Here is a 19162-nt window from a genome sequence, read left to right as displayed (position 1 = left end):
AACAATTCTTTGAGGTTGCTACTGTTATTAGCCCAGCCTACAGATTAGGGAGAAGCTCAGAGGTTAGGTCACTTGCCTAAGGTCATACAATTAGTGACAGTACTTCCAAGTAATCCAGATTTAGAGTTTGCTACTTTTATCCACTAAACTACGTAGTCTCCTATTTCTCAAAACAAGGCTGACTAAAATATGCCAAAACAGATTGTTTTAGCCATTTGGATGCTATAATTTCAGAATAAAGGATGGCCCTGAAAAAGAAGCTGGTTAATGGAGAAGATCTTAATTTCTAAACCTTTGTCGTGACTCCCTGATAGAGGTAGCTGTGAAAGGAATAGATGTGACTTTGGAAAATGCTTTGTAATTGCTGCTGTCTCTTACCTGCAGATCAGACTGGTCCATGAGATGAGACCCATATACCTCCTTTCTCCTGTGGAGAATGAGGTTACCCCATTTTCATCCACTCTCAGGGCCTCAGGCCTGCCTTACACGTGGTTTTAACACACAGAATGAGTGCTTGTGGACTTAGGACCTATCTTTGGTGTTGAGGGATAGTGTTAAGGATTAAAATAAGCAGTAAGAATAGGCAGGCTTATTGCAGTTAAGAGTCACTTAGATTTGAAATACCATACCTATGATAGGAGTTAGATATCAGTTTGTCTTGCTCAGAGTCTGTCTTCTTTTTGAGGTGCATGATATGAGTGAATGGGGGAGGGGGAGAGAAGTTCTCCTGTGTCCTTGGCTGTCATTTCCTCTTTATTATGAGGCACGAAGGAAAGAACAGCATGAGCCACCCACAGGGAATTAGTAGTGGAGAGGGGCTTGAAGGGAACAGCTGTTTTGTTTTTTTTTTAAAGGTGACAAAAACAGGCTAAATTTAAAGGCCTGGCCTTGGCAGTAGTCAGCTGAGAGAGGAATATAAGTGAGTCTTACTATCTGTTCACTGATAGCCCTGGAGAAAAATGAGAATATTGACTGTAAAAAAATCACTGATGGTTCCTCATGTATGGGGCTGGGATAGCATTTTTGCTTCCTTAGGGCATATGTAAAAGCAGTTTTCTTGGGATTGGGCTCAACTTGTTCCTCTGTGTTCCCTTTTTCTTCTCACCCTCTGCTACATATCTACACATTCAGTTTTCCCTGCCAGAGAGCTCCTCCTTTTCTCCGGCTGCTAGCCCCAGCTGTCATCTTCTCATCCCATCCCCAGTTACACAGTTTTACTTTAGGCTTTTCCTGGTTTTACTGTCTTCATTTTTTAATACTATGCCTGCCACCCTCCTCCACCCTCAGCTTCTAGTTCCTCCCTCCCACAAAGCTAGTGACCACTCTTTGGCTTCCCTCTTTATCATTGTTGAACTGGAGGAACTGATATTAGTACTTTGTCAAACCTGTTTGAGTTCTGAGCCCAGTTACCTATTACAGTGGATGGAGATGATGGTGGAGAGGGGGCCGGAGGTATTTTTCTGAAATTAGGGGTTTTCCAAAATATTGGATGAGCTTTGACCTGGAAATCAAACAGATGCTTTTCCTGGTCTCCTGACTTTCAGCAGTGTGTGCTCTCATGTTGAGGGCATGTATTTGTTTAAAAGCCCTTGGTAATGAAAGGCAGGGCAGTGAGTCAGACTGTGAACTGCCTTGCCGCCTGCTGTTGCTGAGAGCTGGTTCTTTTCTCCTGAATTGGAGCTAAATTTGGACGGATAATGAGGTAGCTAATAACTTTGCCTTGCTGTGATTCCACAGTACTGTGTAGAGAGAGTGGTTTTTTTTTGTTTTTGTTTTTTCTTTTCCCTACTGCTAGGAGGAGAAATAGATCTGTTTTCATGATTTTTGATGAGTGTTCAGCTATCAAGGAATTCCCTACTTGTTTTATTTAGAGGCAGTGTGTTTTTTGGGGAAAGAAATGTACACTAAAAGCTGAAGACCTGTGTTTTGATCCCCGCTCCACTAAGAATTAGCTACCTAAGTGATCTTGATCAAATCATGAACCTATCTCTGCGCTTGATCTATGAACCTTGTGAATTTATGTGAACAAAACGAGATGTGATATGTGTGAAAGCACTTTGTAAACTGTTGTTTTATAAAAATTTCAGGTGCTTGCCCTTTAGTAATTTGGCCACTAACTACAACACTAGAGAAATGCCTTTAATGTCTTTTAAGCTCCTTCCTACGAAGCTAGGCTTCTCAAGAGCAGAGTGGTAGAATCATCAGAACTGTGGGGAAAGTCTTGCTCCTGAACCATCTTTTGTTTTCTCACTCTTCTCTCCGGCTTCCCACCATCCACCCTCCACCCCCCACTCACTCACATTCGCATAATTGCTTTAGGACTTTGATCCTTGTGCTATTCTGTCTCCAATCTTCAATAGGATTATAATTTTAAGGAGTTAGTCGTCATAGTGTGCTGCATGTTCCAGTGGAGGAGTCTTGACTTTTCATAGCCAGAATTAATCAATTATATTTAAGTGGTGACCAAAATATCTATAACTTTTCTGGCCCAGGGAGACACATTGACTGCAGTTGTGGTGTTAAGAGACCGTACTTTGGCTTTGGACACACCTGAATTCCAGTCTAGACTCTTTCACTATTAGCTTGTAGCTGTGGGAGAAGTACTCAACTTTTTTGGACCTTAGTTTCCACATCTTTTAAGGGGATTATAATTGCATCTATGTTATGTTGTGAAGATTAAATGAGGTAGTATAAAAGTGTGTAGCACATTGTCTAACACATAACATATACTTAGAAAATGTTATCTATTGATATACATGTCTAATAATAATAAAAAATAATAATAGCCCTCAGAGCACAGACAGATGTCTGTTGTCATTGTTTTAAGGGATTTCTACCCTTTTTTTTTTAGATAAGTTTGCTTAAATATGTATCATTGTTGTTTTTGTTTAGCCGACTCTCTTGCAACCTCATGTACTGTAGCCCTTCAGGCTCCTCTGTCCATGGGATTTCCCAGTACTGGAGTGGGTTGCCACTTCTTCTCCAGGGGATCTTTTGACCCAGGGATTAAACCTGTGTCTCCTGCATTGCAGGCAGATTCTCTATCGCTGAGCCACAGGGGAAGCCCTAAATATATATCATATAATTTACTAATTCAAGGAACATTATCGACTTGGTCCCCTTCCCTGTATATGAGTAGAAAACTAAACTAAATCAGATCAGCACTTCCTTAGAAGTAAGTCTTGTCCAGAAGTCGCAGTGTTGGTTTGAGTGACTTTCTTCGTTCTGGGCAGTGGAGAATTGTGTTCAGACTGTTTCTCCACTGTCTTTGAATTGTGGTGTCTTGGGATTTGTGATTATTTTGAAATTGGATGGGTTCTTGGTGGTTCTGGACATACTTGCAGGCATTCCTTCTACATAGCATGGTCAGTAGATTGAATAGGCTTAGATCTAAGCTTGTTTTGAAGCGCAATTCAGAAGAAGGGAGAAAAAAGACAGACATCCACTAACAACATATTTCTAGAGCATAATTAGGCACATTATCACATCATTCAAGTGGACATAAACTCCCCCAGTTCACAGAGAATGTGAGAATAAGAGCATTTGTGAATTCCAGTTAATGATCAAGAGTATGATTAAAGGGGAATAATACTTTTTTCCTTGCTTTCTAGGGATTTACTGATAAGCAGTTTTCTTCAGTGATTGAGCCAGTAGTAAAATGAATGAAAAGATAGTGTGAAAGCTAAAACATAAGCTCCTTGGGTACCCTTTTATCTGGAAGTGAGCTCAGCTTTTCATGCCATGGCTTGGTGTCTTCTTTCTGGAATTCTGAAACTTCCCCTGCACCTGAGAATGATATATTTTTGGCTTCTTGGGGCCTCTCATAACTAGTTCCTTTCAAGGAACAGATACCCGGTCTCAAAAGGTAGTTTAGGCGTGTCATTTTGAAGGCGGAACAGTTCATCTGAGGCTATTAATGACTGCTTTCCTATCCTTCCCAGATTCTGAATCTTTTATCATTTGAAAGACTAGTATGAATTTGGAGTTCTTGACCTCTACTTGAGTAAGTGTAGTATTTCCCATAGGGTTCTGAGGTCCATGGTGTAGAGTTTATCTCCAAAGACAAATATGCTGTGGATGTAAACAGAAAAATTTCCACTTAGCAACTTCCATTTTCAGCAGTCCCATTATATCCTTGGCTTTTGGTCTATAGGGAAACTGTTCCATTTAATTCATACTTCTCTGAAATGTTCTTAGCCTGATGTTGGTAGATGCTGGCCTTACTCTGCTCATTGCAGAGGATCTGGCTTGGGCCCAAGAGAAATTGCCCAGTGACTCAGAGTACCCTGTTTTAGCTTCTTGCCTGTACTTTAGATACTGAATTATTAGTACCTTTTAGCCTGAATTGGTAGAAATGCCGAATAGACCCTTGGTGGAGTAAATGGGTGAGAGAGAGTATGCTTACACTGTGATATGGACTCCATTCCAAGTTCTTCCAATAAGTCTGGATTTTATTTATTTATTTTTTTTCTCTTTGCCATTGCCACCTTGTCTTATGCAAGTGTAACCTCAAACAAATTATGGGCACGTGAAAGTAGACATCAACTTTTAGTTCCTGTGCAATGCCTGGCAATGTTGGTGAGGTCTAGCCTTTACCATAGAGTTTAGTTTAATACATCATTGTACAGTTTTCATTCTTTTTGAGCTGGCCTCTGGGAACCAGGCAACTAAAGAATGTGAAGAGAGCCTGTCAGACGCCATGGGTTTTTTTTGTTGTTGTTCTGGTTTGGTTTTTGTTTTTGTGTCATGGTTATTTTTAAGACTGACTTTTCAGGAGATTTTTCTGGTTTATAAATTTATGGGATTGTGGAGGAAATAGTCCCTCCAGACACTGGCAATAAGTTGAGTTACTGTTGTTTCCACTACTGAGCTGACCCCCATAGTGATTCTCACTCTGAAGTACAGACTGTCTTGCTCTCCTGTACCAGAGGGTTTGCTTTCAGATAGAGGCTGCTTCACAAACAACGGGGTTATTTGTTTGCCGTGGGTCCACCGAAGGAGCAGATGCGGGGAAAGTCTAGCCTGAATTCAGGATAGGATCCTGCATGAGTGAGAAGTTTGCTAGCCTTTCAGGTGAGATGTGGACTCTGACTCCCAAAAGAAGATGTCATAGGTCATTAATGCTTCTTGTTGTGACCTATAAAAGACATTGCATTTCTAACCAAGTGTTCACCCATCCAAAAGAGAGATCCTGACTTGGCATGTAAACCTATTGCCACTTCGGTTATCTTTCATCACTTGCCTGAGTTTGAAAAGGTAATGGTTTGTGTTCTATGGAAAGAGACTTCCCTGAAACCTGAGGCTTTCTCATTCCTACCGGCTGGGCCCATTGCTAAAATGCTTTCCAGTGGGCTTGCTTCTGCCTGGCCAGCACCTGGGCTGCCCCAGCTTGTAATTAGCCTGCCTTTGCTTCATAAGCTTCCCAGGGTGGTTCTTCTTCTGAAAGCTTGTATGAAATGCTATTTACTGTCTCTTTATAGTTTAAAAATGAATCCTTTTTGTTCTTTGCAACTCATTTGCTTTTTTTCTTTTCTTTTCTTTAAATTACTATTAACACCTGTTGATTCTTCTTTTTTTCTGATTGGCCTGTCACTGCATTCCTGCTCCCCCTCCCTCTAGCTGGGTTTGTCAAGTCGCCCATGTCAGAAACTAAGCTCACTGGGGACGCCTTTGAGCTGTACTGTGACGTGGTCGGGAGCCCCACGCCAGAGATCCAGTGGTGGTACGCAGAAGTCAACCGGGCAGAGTCTTTCAGACAGCTGTGGGACGGTGCTCGGAAGCGCCGTGTCACCGTAAACACCGCCTACGGGTCAAACGGCGTGAGTGTGCTGAGAATAACCCGGCTCACCTTGGAGGACTCTGGGACTTACGAGTGCAGGGCCAGCAACGACCCCAAGAGGAATGACTTGAGGCAAAACCCTTCCATAACATGGATTCGAGCCCAGGCTACCATAAGCGTCCTTCAGAGTGAGTCCAGCACCCTACAGTAGTAGTACTGTAGTCGTTAGAGGTGGCCCGATGACCCTCCCTTCTGCTTCCTTTCCCTCTTCCCCACTCACCCCACCCCTTGTCTTCGTTTTTTCAAACCCACGACCCTCTGGTTGTAGTGTATGAAAATATCTGTGGCAACTTTTTTTTTTTTGTATCTTCTTTGCTGTCCTCTTTACCTCCCTTATCCCCCAACCCTTCTCTGTGTCTCTCTCCTCAGGAACAAAGAACTTGGGGAAATCTGTGATTGTCCAAAATCATCTGCATTGGGAAGAGGTGGGGAGGGAGAACTGGGGAGGCTAACAACAACAACAACAAAAAAACTCTAAAAACTCACAAAACCAGACAGTCAAACCAGGGTAGTGTTGAATTGTTTCTTTCCCTCCCCTTTAATTTTGTAGTAGGTTTCCTGCTATCCTTTTGCTGATTTATTATCTGGTGCCTTTCTATTTTTATTTCTCTCCCCAATCTAACTATTTTTTTTATTTCTCTATTCATCTGTTTGAAGCTCTCTGAGTAGCTGCCTTCACCTCTATGGTTTTAAGTTTGTGTCTGCCCAGCCTCTTCCCTCACTGTGACTTGGTGTCATCCTGTCTATGATGGGAATGTTGCCATGGGTGTGGTGTGGTGATGTGTTTTGGTTGTTGGGTGGCATGTAAGCTTGGATATTTCCATAGTTCTAGCTCTTTTTCTTTTCTAAAGCAGTGGCATGTGCTTCTCTGATAACAGCCCTCCACTGCAGCAGTGTATTCCTCATGGTCCTGCTCATCTAGTCTCCTATTCTCTAAAGAGCAGCAGCCTTAGATTTTCTCCATAGATCTTGCTGTTAGGAACCAGGTGACACTAAGCTGCAAAGTATTTTTCTTTTAAATCCCATCGTACTGTTTCAAGGTCAGAGTTGGCTCTGCTGACAGATAGTTTGATGACTGACTGTTGGCACAGTGGTCAGTGCCACACTACCATCCCAGAGGCTGGCAACCCCAGAAGTAGTTTGGAAGCCATTCATACTGGCCTTTTCTTGTCTCTTGAAAAAAGAAAAAGAGGAAACTAAATTCTAGCCCTGTTCCTCTGAGTGGTAAGAGTGAGGGGAGCAGTTTACTCAGAACCCTTCTCTTCATCTGTAGTAGCAGGTACAAGTGAGACATCAGACACAGGAGCTTTTGTGGCCTTCTCTTTCTGAATAGTGTTTCCTGCTTTAATGGTGGGAAGGAGAGGGAGGGAGAAGCTACCACAGAGCCAGTGCTTCTGGCCAGGAGTTCTAGCCCACATCTGTCCCAATTGTAATTGAGGAAGCATTCTCCATTTAATGGAAAGATCCTCTGGGCTTTTCACCTTCTTTTCAGGGATTCAATAAGAGCCCCTAGAGCCAATTCTGGTTTAAAGAACTGATCGATTTAGAGAGATTAAATAAAAACAGTAAAATGCATTTATGAGGATATTGGTAATAACACAGGAGGTCGTCTGAAATGGGCCTTGGATCTATATACTTCTGTGGAAACTAGCAAGTTAGTTGTCCTTTATAGCAACTCAGTAGATGCCTGTGAAGAGGACTTTGAGGAGAGGTAGCAGAGACTGCTGCAGTTGGCACTGTTGCATCAGAGAACCTGCTTCTGGAAAGGGAAAAAGAAAACTTTGTTTATGTGAAAACGGGGAACATTAACCCAGTGCTTTTTCTTTTATTTAATGATTTTTTTTTCCCTTTGCACGCCTCCTTCTCCTGCCCCCATTGCTCCTTTCCTTGTAAAAGCAGAGTTACCCAAATGGCCACAAAGGTCTGCAGAAGTTTGTAGGCATGGACTGGGCTGGGCATTTGGTTCTTGTACTTGTAGGAGCCTGACTCAAGTAGACTCATAGTTAAAAGGTCATGCCTTGGGGCTGAAAGAAGATGAGTCTTTGGGGTACCTGCCTCTCATTCTCGAGAGTATATAGCAGTCTCCCAGTTTACTTAGAAATAAGTTTCCTAACTTAAGGGTGTCTGCATGTGGTTGAACCAAACCTTGGCTAGTTTAGATTCTCCCCAGACTTCCCTATCAATCAGTTAATCCTAGTTAATTGATTTAGAGCGCCAATCTTCTTCATTTTTTAAACACCCTGAATTCCACTCTAATTGGACTGTTTTATGATTTCAGCATCCTCAATGATATTTGTCTCCAAGGGGAAGTTGAAATTTTCTAAGGATGACCTCCTGGCAGTAGGAGAAGTATGCCCAGTTTGTAGGTTCTCTCTCTGTCCATAGCATGTTCTACATATGAATGGTGACTAGGGTAAGGGTCTCTGAACCAGTGCTTCTAAATAGGAATAAGTGGCAGGTAAGAATTTTGAGCCTCTCCTAAATGTTCATCTCTCTTGGACTGTCATGAGTAATGCTTGACCACCAATATTTGGTCAGAAATAAAAGCCCCACCTTCATCCTGGTGCAGAATGCAGTTGTGGCACTGTGAGCAAAGAACTTGGTCTAGTACCGGTTTCCATATATAGTGATTATAGGAGGGAGGTTATGCCACCCCACAACCCTCCTATGGTGCAGAATCATATTTAAACCTGTTAAAATTATCGACTTGCTCCCTGCTGACTCTCTCCTGGATCTTTAACACCTAAGGGAAAATGTGCTTTCCTTTGCCTTCTGAGAATTCATGGCAGAAAGTTCACCAGGTTGCTTTCATCAACTTCTTAATCTCCCTGAGCTGCAGTGGTCATTTGCATCACCACAGGTAAGAGTAGCATTTACTTTGGCCTCCTTATAATTTAACCATCTTGAAGCTCTTGGCCTCAAAGTTTACCTTTTCTCAGTGCAGTCTGAGAGGAAGAACCAGAAGACGAGTCCCAAATGGGACAGAAAATAAAATTGGATAATAAAAATTCAGTAAAAAACTAAAAGTGTGTTTGGGTTTTAATGTTGCCTTTATATTTTTTAATTTCTGTGGAGTACTGGTTCTCTTTATCTCTTTTGTTTTTGCTTGGTTTTGATTTTCCTGGAATTGTGATGCTTTCTGCTGATGGTGTATGTGCGCCTTCCATTGCAGGGTTTGCAGCTGTTCTGCTCGACTTAAGGCCCAGGGATTTGGCTTCTGTCCAGTGTGTTTTGGAAACCATGGGACACCACTGCGCTAATGTGTTTACATGCATCTGCTTCTGTCTTAGTGGCTGCTATGCCTCCATTATCTGTACATAGAGACCCTGTTTGGTGTTACCGATAAGGACCAATGCTGATTGGAAGATAACCACTATCTTTTTGCCAAAGTTGGAAAATAATAAGAACCGATTTACTTGAGCAAACTTGAGGATTTGCTTTATTTATCACAAGTTTCTTTGACAATATGAGCTCTACAGTCAGAAATGTTACATTGATTAGGAGGTGCTTGGGCATTACACTTTTCAAGTGTCCCATGACTTCTCCATCCTCTCCCCCTTCCTGCAAAATGAACAAAGCTTGGTTCAAGTGAAGAGAGAGAGTTTTGTCTTTAAGAATTATAGAGTCAGCACTATACGTGTATAAAATGGTGTCAGGGAGCTGCTAGAGAGTTGTAGACAGGAAGTAGCCAGGTGCAGGAAAATGGAAAGTTAGTCAAGGATTTCTAGGAAATAATTGGGAAAAAAAGAGCAAATACCTCTGATTGTGGATTGGAAAAGATTTTAACTTTACTGGAGAATGATCGACCTAAAGTAGAAAAAGAACTAACCTTGGGAAATGATTAAAAATAAGAACAAGAAAAGACAACAAATAGACTTCTTGACTTTAATATAGTGATGGAATTCAAAGTGCTTTAAAGATGAACCTTTCAGGAATGGTATTGATACAGTGTGCCTTAAAATATTTCTGCTCAATGTATTATAACATTTGACACAGGTTATTTTTGTAGATACTAGATGAGTGATCCCAGGTTATGTAAGCCCAGGTAGAACCCAAAGACGAAGTATATAACTTTCTCTAGGGTGGAAAGTGTTATGGGGGTACTTTTGGCTTGGAGGGGGAGGGATAAAGAATTTGGTCAGATGTGTTTTCTAGGCCCAGCTTTGTCACTAATAATAATTATGGCCTTGCACAAGTCATTTTACCTTTCTAGCTCTTAAAGACTGGGATTCATTGAATCCTAAGAGCCTTTCAGCTCTAAAATTCTAGGAGCCCATAATACCAGCATATACTACATTCTAGTTATGATTATCTTAGATTGAAAAATATTTTAAAGTGCAATTCTGAAAATATTTTGTCTTTGAAGTAAAATATGGGCTGGAGAGAAGAACTGATGGTTCCTTAGGAATTTTCTCTCGGCAAAATTTGGAAAATGCAATAGACTTTCAGTAGGAAATTTGCCTTTAAGATATATATTGTCTTTTTCTGCATAGTTAATGGCCATGGCTGGTTTGCCATAGATTTCAGATTTAAATGTGGGAAAAGCCATACATGTATTACCTAATTACAACTATTACTGTTTCAAGGCCTAGTGACGCCATAGGAAGTTTATTAGTTATCTAAATGATACTGCCTTTGTCTTCAGAATTGCAAGGTGGAGCCTGATTTTCTAATTGAAGCCGAATTGGTTGGTGGTTCTTATCTCAAAAAATGATGGTATTCAAATGCGTAAGTGAATTGTTGCCAGTACAAGCATCCATAATATTCCCATTCTTTTCACGTCTAGGCCAGCTGGTCTTCAGGCTGTTGTCTGCGCTAGTGATCATTTGCTTATAATCATTGTTTTTCCTTTATTGACTTCCTCCAAAGTGGTAAAGTGAAATTCCTCGTGTGGTCCTGTCTGCCCTCCCTCTTCTAGTCTCCCCAACCTACCCCGTCCTACTCTCAGGCCAGGGCTACGGAGAATGGAACTATGGCTTCCTATCATTGTGCACTCTTATTACAGAACCAAGGATTGTCACCAGTGAAGAAGTCATTATTCGAGAAAGCTCTCCGCCCTCTGTTACCCTGCAGTGTAACCTCACCTCCAACTCTCACACCCTTACATACAGCTACTGGACAAAGAATGGGGTAGAACTGACTGCCACTCGTAAGAATGCCAGCAACATGGAATACAGGTGAGAGGGACTAGCAGCTCCTGGGAAGATGAGAGGGTACGTGGTTGAATTTACTTCACATTCATAACCTGTAATTAAGCTATGTGGGAGAGCCATGAGAGATATGTATACATACATACATACATACATACATATATATATATATATATATATATGGTCCTCGAGAGAGAGTCTAATCCAGAGTATATCTGGGGTGAGGCTAGAATTTCCAAGGATTTCCAAGTAATTTCTAATGAGCAACCAGGTTTGAGAGCCATAAAAGATCTCTTCATTATGATAACAGCAACTGAGGGCATTAGGAGTGATTTGCTTGAGGTAGTAATGCTAGTCAATAAAAAAGCCACAATTAGAATGCAGGTCTCTTGACTTAATCCAGTAGTTTGAGGAATCAGATTGAAATCTGATCTTGGATTCTTAGAGCAAGATCACCATAAGTATTCTTCCCACTGAGTAGATTTCCTAGTGAGTTAGCTTTTAGGAGTGTTTTATTATGACCATAACCTGATCAGGCCCAGTGTATATAGGGCTCATTAGTGATCTGGAAAAGGATGGTACCCTGTAATTACCCTTTGGTGAAAGGGGAATATTTGCTGGCTGAAGTTATCCAGCACCCAAAGATTTGGTATATTTTGAAATATTTAGAACACATGGCACCTCACCTTTGAGGATAGTTTGTTCCTAGTTGAAAAGGATCAGCTAATCCTATTTGGCAGGATGATGCAGTGCGACTAAAGAGTGCACTGGAGTGAGACCAGGAAAACCTTTGTACCCAGTGATAGCAAGGACATTCTGCAGTATTTTGCAGAATTGAGATCATTTCCTATCCCTTATTTAATTGACTCACATTAATTTGTGGATCCTCTTCCTCTTTTTTCAGGTAAGAAAATTGAGACTCAAAGAGTAATAACGCTTGACTCCTTTCAAGGCAACATACTGTGTCTAATAAGTTGCAGAACCAAGCCTAGGTTCCAGGTCTTCTGACTCTTTAGAATCTAGATCATTGAGGATTTCTGTTTGTTTTTCTATTGTACTATACCATTTTGTGGCAAGGTAGTTAATCTGTTTCCACTGTAGTTTCTTCTGATATAAAATTTGAAATATAGCCTGAGATATGTCCTCATAGTTTGGAAAAGGTTAATTGAATAGTGATATTGGGTGGAATAAAAGGCATCTATTCTTGGTCTGTCCATTAGTTTTGCAAGTTTGTTTTTTTATAATACCTCTTCAAAGATACCAGGTATCCAATTGTATTTCTCTTGTCTTGCACTATGTTACCCCTAAAGCTTTGAGCTGTAACTTTATATAAAGTTTGAACCTGATTTTATAGAATGCCTCTTCTCTTTTCCTCAGCCTGTTTGAGGCTTTCCAGGGTGTTCTGCATTGTCACAAGTGTTTTGGGAAATCTGTAGAGTAACAACTCACATTTTGTAGAGTAACAGCTGAGGAGACCCTTGGGCCACCTCGTAAGTCAGCCATGGAGCCCGTCACAAACTGTGCTTGTGCTTAGCCTGCAGGGGACATTTTTGATTTGCTTCAGTTACTTCCCAGCAGCTAGTTGAAGGAAATGTTGTGGGGAGATTTTGAGCCCACTGGCATGGCCCCTAGTTTGGGAGTCGTCTTCTCAAGTTACTACAGTAAATCTAAACCCTGAAGATATTGCTGCTGCTTCTCCTCCTCCCCTTCCTAACTCTGGAACATTACTAAGAGCAACTGACTTGCCTCTGTTTTCTTGTTGGGAGCATATTGATGTAAGAAGAGTCATTTGTGTCAATTTGAGTAGACTGTTCACGGGTCATTTGTGTCAATTTGAGTAGACTGTTGACGGCTCCTCTTAGAATCTTATGCTGCCATGGGTATGCTGAGACAGTCCTGTGAGTGGGCTGTGTCTTTCCTCATCCATAGTCTCTTGTTTCTTTTTTGAGATGAACAGTAAGATGGATAAATGCGTTTAGCCAGTGTTTTGAGGTTAGGAGTTTTTCTCAGATGTTAACTAGTGCAGTGGAGATTTGGTCATCACAAGTATGTTTTAACTGTTCAGCAGAAAAGTAGGAGTGAAACAATATTTAATTTGGAAGCTGATGTTTCTCTGTTTACTGTAATTACACACTAGCCTTTCTGCACATGTTTGAGCTCGTGGTTTATGTAGGCCAGTGTGCAGTTAGCTGATAAGAAGCTGACTTTCAGGTCCAAGAAAGCTTGTTTAGGATCACCCTTTAGAATTCAGAAGTACTGTTCTCATCACACACACTTTTCACAGTCCTTCCTTTCACTCTGCTTAACTTGGTCTGGATCTGTGCATAGTTGTTCACTCTTGTTTGTGTTCACTCATTTTTCTACTATATTCCAGGCATTGGGGTATGTGCTGGGTATAGAATTGTGCACCAAATTAACAATGCCTGTCCACATAGAACTTGGTCTATTGAGGAAACAGACATTCATCAAGCAATCACATAAATAATTAGACATTGTGATAAGTGCTGTGAAGGGTTACAGTATAGTATGAGAGAATGTCAGGGAGAGGGATGTCATTTAGATTGGGGGTGGGAGGAAATGACATGTAAGCCAAGACTGATGGAAAAGGAGTTAGGGAGATGAAGAATAATGGGACGAGCATTCTATAGAACAGAACATCTTTTGTCAGAGTTTTGAGCTAGGAACAAGTTCAGCAGGTGGATGGGGAAAAACTGAAAAGAGACCTGCAGGGCTAGAAAGTGGCTGAGATGACACTCGGGAAGGGCCAGATCATGCACGGCCCTGGAGTTCTAGCTGTACCTAAGAGTTGAGCTGCATCTCTGTGGCTGATGCTCTGATGGCAGATTCCCCCCACCCCCAACTGATCCTATTCTGTTATTAGATTTACAGAAAAGCATGCTACTAAAATACAGGGTAGGAAGAACAGTACCACTAAAACAAACTCTTCAGTAAAGTGCAGGAAAAGATGCTTTCTTTCTGCTCTTATTTATTTGACTGGAACCACAAGGTGAGCAAGAACTTTTTGGTGATGGGCCCATCCTTTGTATCTAAGTGTAGATTTTAGTACTTTGTACAACTCTTTTGGTTACTTTTTTTGTAATGTATTTCTCCAATAGGCTGAAATATCTTAAGGTTAGGGACCATCTCTGTATTCCTGGCACCTAGTAGGGAGTAAGTCATTAATACACAGAGAGAGGTTTTTGCTTATAGTTAGAAGGAAGTGAGTTGCATGCAGGGGCACAATTCGGAGAGCAGGGTCCCTGGTTGCCCCTGATTCTCCTTTTGTTGTGTATTTTGACTGTTCCCAGCTTCCTCACTTTATTTTTCTTCTCATCTCTGCAGGATCAATAAGCCGAGAGCTGAGGATTCAGGCGAATACCACTGTGTATATCAGTTTCTCAGTGCTCCTAAAGCAAATGCCACCATTGAAGTAAAAGGTACAACCCAACAGAGGCTGCGGCGTAAGCCTCTCACTCTCCTTCTGAGACACTATCTTGGCTTGGGCTTCCAGTCTTCAGGCTTTTCTTGTTTTCATTATGGGAGGCAGTATGTAATGTTATGGTTAGGACTGAAGGCTCAGGAGCCCAACTGCCTGGGTTTAAATCCAAACCCCATCATCTAGCTGTATGACTGTGGCAAGTTATTTAACTTCTCTATGCTTCTGTTTTCATCTTTTGTAAAACCTACCACATGGCACATGGGTTGGTTAGAGGGAATAAATAAGTTGAAGTTGCTGTTTTTGTAGTTCAAAAAATACTTCAGTGTTGGCAGCTTCATATGGTTCATCCTTAGGTAAAGTTCTTAGAATAGTGCCTTTTAAGTATTATTGTGTAGTTATCTCCAGTGTGCCAGTTAAGTTCTCCAATGAACTTAAACTATTTGTAGGTAATTCATTAGAATTTTAAAAGAACCTCTGGGTGCATGGCATCTTAAAGATGAGATTGTAGTTGGAAGTTTCAAGGAAGGCCAATAGAACTGTAAGAGTTAGAGCTAACTAACATTTAACCCAACTTGCCTGTATTATTTCAAAGAAGCAACTGAGACCCAGAAAAGTGAAAACCATTGGCTCTCTTGTCCTACCATCAGTTTGTGACAACGCTATGATAGCATGGAACTTAAGTCTTGACTCCCATCACCACGTTTTTCCATTTTATAAAATGACCATGGAGAGGCAGGGCTACTGTTCGAGGTCAGACTGAAGAGATGAGGGTGTTTTCCAGGCCTTTTCATTTTTGCTTAGAAAGGACACAAACTTGTTGTCTAAATCTATAGGGTGATTTCTAGAAACTGGAAGGATAAATTTAGGAAACGGGAATGGCCTATATATAGCAGGTATTAAGATTTTCCTTAATTTATAGCAGGTATTCAGATTTTCCTTAAAATATTTGGAAGACTAAAAATTTGGACTCAAAAAAAAAAAAAAAGCTTGGACATAGTGAAAGTTTCTATTACATGGTGTTACTAAATGAAAGTAGTGTCTTGGTGACACTTGCCCTGACTTGTGTCCTTGTTGACGTAAGGATGGGTAGTGCCTCTAGCAGCTAAGATTGAATTCTAAATGCCTGCAGGGATTGAGTCACAGTGGCTTGGTTACAGCTCACGCAAACCAGAGAACCTAGGATTTGATTAACTCTGTGGTTTTTCTTCCAGAGATCTGGGTTTATCTCTGTTTTTAAAGAATGCCATATTTGTTCAGCATAGGATGTAGGTATGAGAAAACATTTTCTCTAAACCAGCCAAGGGCCCTTCCCCACCCAGATGAGCTGAGCTACATGAGTAGATATTTGACTCCTCCGTATGAGAGTTAAAGCCCTGCAACATTCCAGACTGAGCCTTTGGCACAAAGTTCAAGTGCAGAGGAAACAGATTAGGACAGGTGAGGGAGGGAAAGTGGTGTGTCTAGTTAATCAAGCTCTCCAAGCCTAAAGAATAAATTACATACAATTGCAAGTCCTGACTAACTCTGATCATATTGATTAGGAGTTAATGATTTCTGTGCAGCATTTCAAGAGTGGAGAGGGGTTATTTTTCCATTGGTTGGCTGCTTGAGAAGGTGGGGTTCAGGTGCCCCAGAGGCATCTTTCCTCACATTCTCTTTGGCAGGGAAGTGGTCTGGAAGCTTCAGGCAGGAGTGTCTTCTGAGGAAGTTACAGCATACACAGTATCTCACCATAGCGAAGGCATGTACTGTGCTCTATTGCATTTGTACTGTACAATAGTCCTGTGAGGAGGATTGGGCAGGTGGTGTTAAACATCCTAATTTTAAAGAAGTAGACCTTAAGAGAATTCTGTTTTTGTATAATGCTAAAACATATTCTGTAACTAGCTTGGGCAGGTATGTTAATCTGTCAAGAAAATGCATATGGAATTCTAGTTATCCTCTCTTCCTACTCTCCCCTGACACCTGGATAGAAAACAGCTGAACACTTAATGTCTTTCGGGTTAGGGATAGTTTGGTCTGATAAAGCCTGAACATTTGACTTTTCTTGTGTAAATTTAAAAAGGTTTTCCATAGACCCAGGATCATATTCGAAACTAGCTCCTGATTGTGGTTGGGGTAGAAAATTGCCTTGAATTTAGACCAGTGTGTGTGTTATTCCCAAAGCATTTTCATGTAAACTCTTATTTTTTTTTTCTCAGCTCCACTAGGGTGGGATAAGAGACAAGTTATCTTTTTATAGCTATAATGATTTATAAAAACTCTACTAAGTAATAGGCAAGAGGTGGTGGCACTCAAGAACAGAGAAGTTCAGGGGATTTTCAGGAAACGTAAGTGACCTCTGCCGAAAGGAGACTCATAATCTTCATTTGTGGTTTTAACTAAATTGGCACTTAAGGGCAATATAATTCAGCCCATTACTCTACACTCAGACCCCTTCTTCCCCATCTGGCTTTCCCTGCAGTTGAGAACTTCCCAAGGTGTTTGTTTGGCCTCAGCCCTGTGGGGAGTTAAGGACTTAGACTAGCCAGGGACAAGGCATTGTGTGTCACATGACCAAATCTTGAGTTACTTGTTATGTACAAAAGAAAAGGCTGAAGGAACCACAGGGAGGGACACATATTTGGAAACAGACCTGAGGTGGCAGTGCTTTTCCACCCTAATCTGTAGATCCCTGTTGAGAAAGGAATTTTGGGGATGATTGTATATACATGTAGTAGGGAAGGCCTTGGAGAAGGCAATGGCACCCCACTCCAGTGCTCTTGCCTGGAAAATCCCATGGACGGAGGAGCCTGGTAGGCTGCAGTCCATGGGGTCGCGAAGAGTCAGACATGACTGAGCGACTTCACTTTCACATTTCACTTTCATGCACTGGAGAAGGAAATGGCAACCCACTCCAGTGTTCTTGCCTGGAGAATCCCAGGGATGGTGTCGCACAGAGTCGGACACGACTGAAGTGACTTAGCAGCAGCAGCAGCAGGGAAGGCCTTGCACCTGAAGTAGGGTTTGTTCTTTCTCTTTTTTCAAAGGACAAGCATGAGGCACAGTGTAAACAAGAAGATACTATTACTGTTGAGGATTACATTTCTTAGGTATTTGGCAGGTGACCCGAGCAGATGCTGGGGGAGGAAGATGGAGCAGGGCTGGCCAGGGGGAGAGGGAACAGTGATAACTAGACCTTGTAGGACCTCTGTCCCATAAACAGCCTCTCTTGGGATCGTCTTCCTTTTTGAGCCTTTCGACTCCTCAGAGTCTTGTGTCTTCCAGAGACTCCACGCCTTACCCATACAGCATTTGTGAATGAATAGATGTTGAATTTTCTGTCCCTGAAAATTTTCAGCTTTTCTAGCCCTTGCTCCCTCTCTTTTCATCTTACTTGCTTTTCTAAAACTAAAAAATGTGCTCATAAAAGCAAGTTAAAATTTTCTATGTAGTTTACAAAGTTGAAAAAACACTTCTCATGACTCCCAGACCCTATCCTCACCCTTTAATCATTTTTATTAATCCAACAAACAATGAGTTTGAGTTTTATTGCTGTTTTTGGAAAAGGATTTTGGTGGTCTTCAAATCCTCTGCAACAGACATGCCATCACCTCTTGTGAAAGGTCCATCCCAGCACTGAGAAGGTTTGGGTCTGGTGTCTTATTAAGCCCATCATTATGTCTTGCTGCTCGTTGGGCATTTTAAATGAGTTCAATCTTTTGGTGACAATGAGAGCCAAGATTGATCTTGTTTTACTTGTCCCTACTCATTAGCTTTCTTTCTGTTTGAATATTATGACTAAATGTTAGGGCTTCTGTGAGTGACCTTGTCCTGACTCCCTGCTTCTTACTTCGTTGCATGGACTTATGACTGATACATCAACGTTCAAACTGGTTGAGGCAGACTGTATGGTGATGGTGACAAATATCATTATTAAGAGTAATAATACATCTCTCACATTTGTACAGCACTTTCCGCATGCAGAGTGTTTTTGTGCTCATTTATTTGTTTGATGGGCAGCTAGTTTGACAGGTGAAGATGCTTTGAGGTTGTGTCATGGTTAAGTTAAAGCTGATGTCAAAGCCGGTTGTCTCAGAATTGCCCTGACTTGAAAAGTCTGAAAGCAGAGCTGCTTGAACATTTTGGACATCAACCACAGCCATACCTGTTCCTTCTTTTCCTCTCTTCAGGGTGCTGCCCTCACCTACTTCATTGTTACAAGACTAAGAACAGCTAACGTTACTGCTTGCTTACTGTGTGTTAGGCACTGTGCCAAGTACATTACTTGTGTGGCTCCTCTCTTGTAGTCTTCACAGCACTCTGAGGTAAATGCCATTATTCTCTCTACTTTCCAGGTGAGAAAATTGAGGCTCAAGGGCATTGAATGACGTGCTCAGTGTGACAGAGTCCACCAGTGGAGCCAGCGTCCTCACTCAAGCACCCTTGTGCCACAGCACATATTCCTAAGCACTACGCCACACTGCTGTGTTCAGAACATATTAAATAACAATGTAAAGGAGTTGACTGAGAGAAGAAATGGGTTCTAATCCTGACCCTGCTGTTAAAAACTTGCCATGATCCTGACTAGTCACATTCCTTTGTTGGGCCTCAGACTCTCCAAGTATACGATGAAGTAGGCTGAGATAGATGATCTTGAAGGTTCTATAAGGCTCTAAAGGTCTGTGGTTTCCTTATATGGACACAGATGAGAGGCTGGGTTAGTGAAGGAAGTGATTTTTAAGCTTCTTTTCC

The 19162-nt window shown here is 41.5% G+C and overlaps 1 protein-coding gene across 6 annotated transcripts in view; it reads left to right on the top strand.

The window, feature by feature from the left end:
* Positions 1–19162, top strand: part of NPTN (neuroplastin) — a 67187-nt gene that overhangs the window by 25720 nt on the left and 22305 nt on the right. For 4 of the 6 annotated variants that reach the window (XM_043471022.1, XM_043471020.1, XM_043471021.1 and 1 more), the window contains exons 2-4: positions 5620–5967; positions 10845–11016; positions 14332–14426. In XM_043471022.1, the coding sequence (XP_043326957.1) occupies positions 5620–5967; positions 10845–11016; positions 14332–14426 (615 nt within the window). The remainder of the gene's footprint in view (positions 1–5619; positions 5968–10844; positions 11017–14331; positions 14427–19162) is intronic. The other 2 variants (XM_043471024.1, XM_043471023.1) reach the window with 1 other exon arrangement.

Source organism: Cervus canadensis, chromosome 6, assembly GCF_019320065.1.
Source record: "Cervus canadensis isolate Bull #8, Minnesota chromosome 6, ASM1932006v1, whole genome shotgun sequence".
NCBI lineage: Eukaryota > Metazoa > Chordata > Mammalia > Artiodactyla > Cervidae > Cervus > Cervus canadensis.
This window is presented reverse-complemented; position numbering and strand designations above follow the sequence as displayed.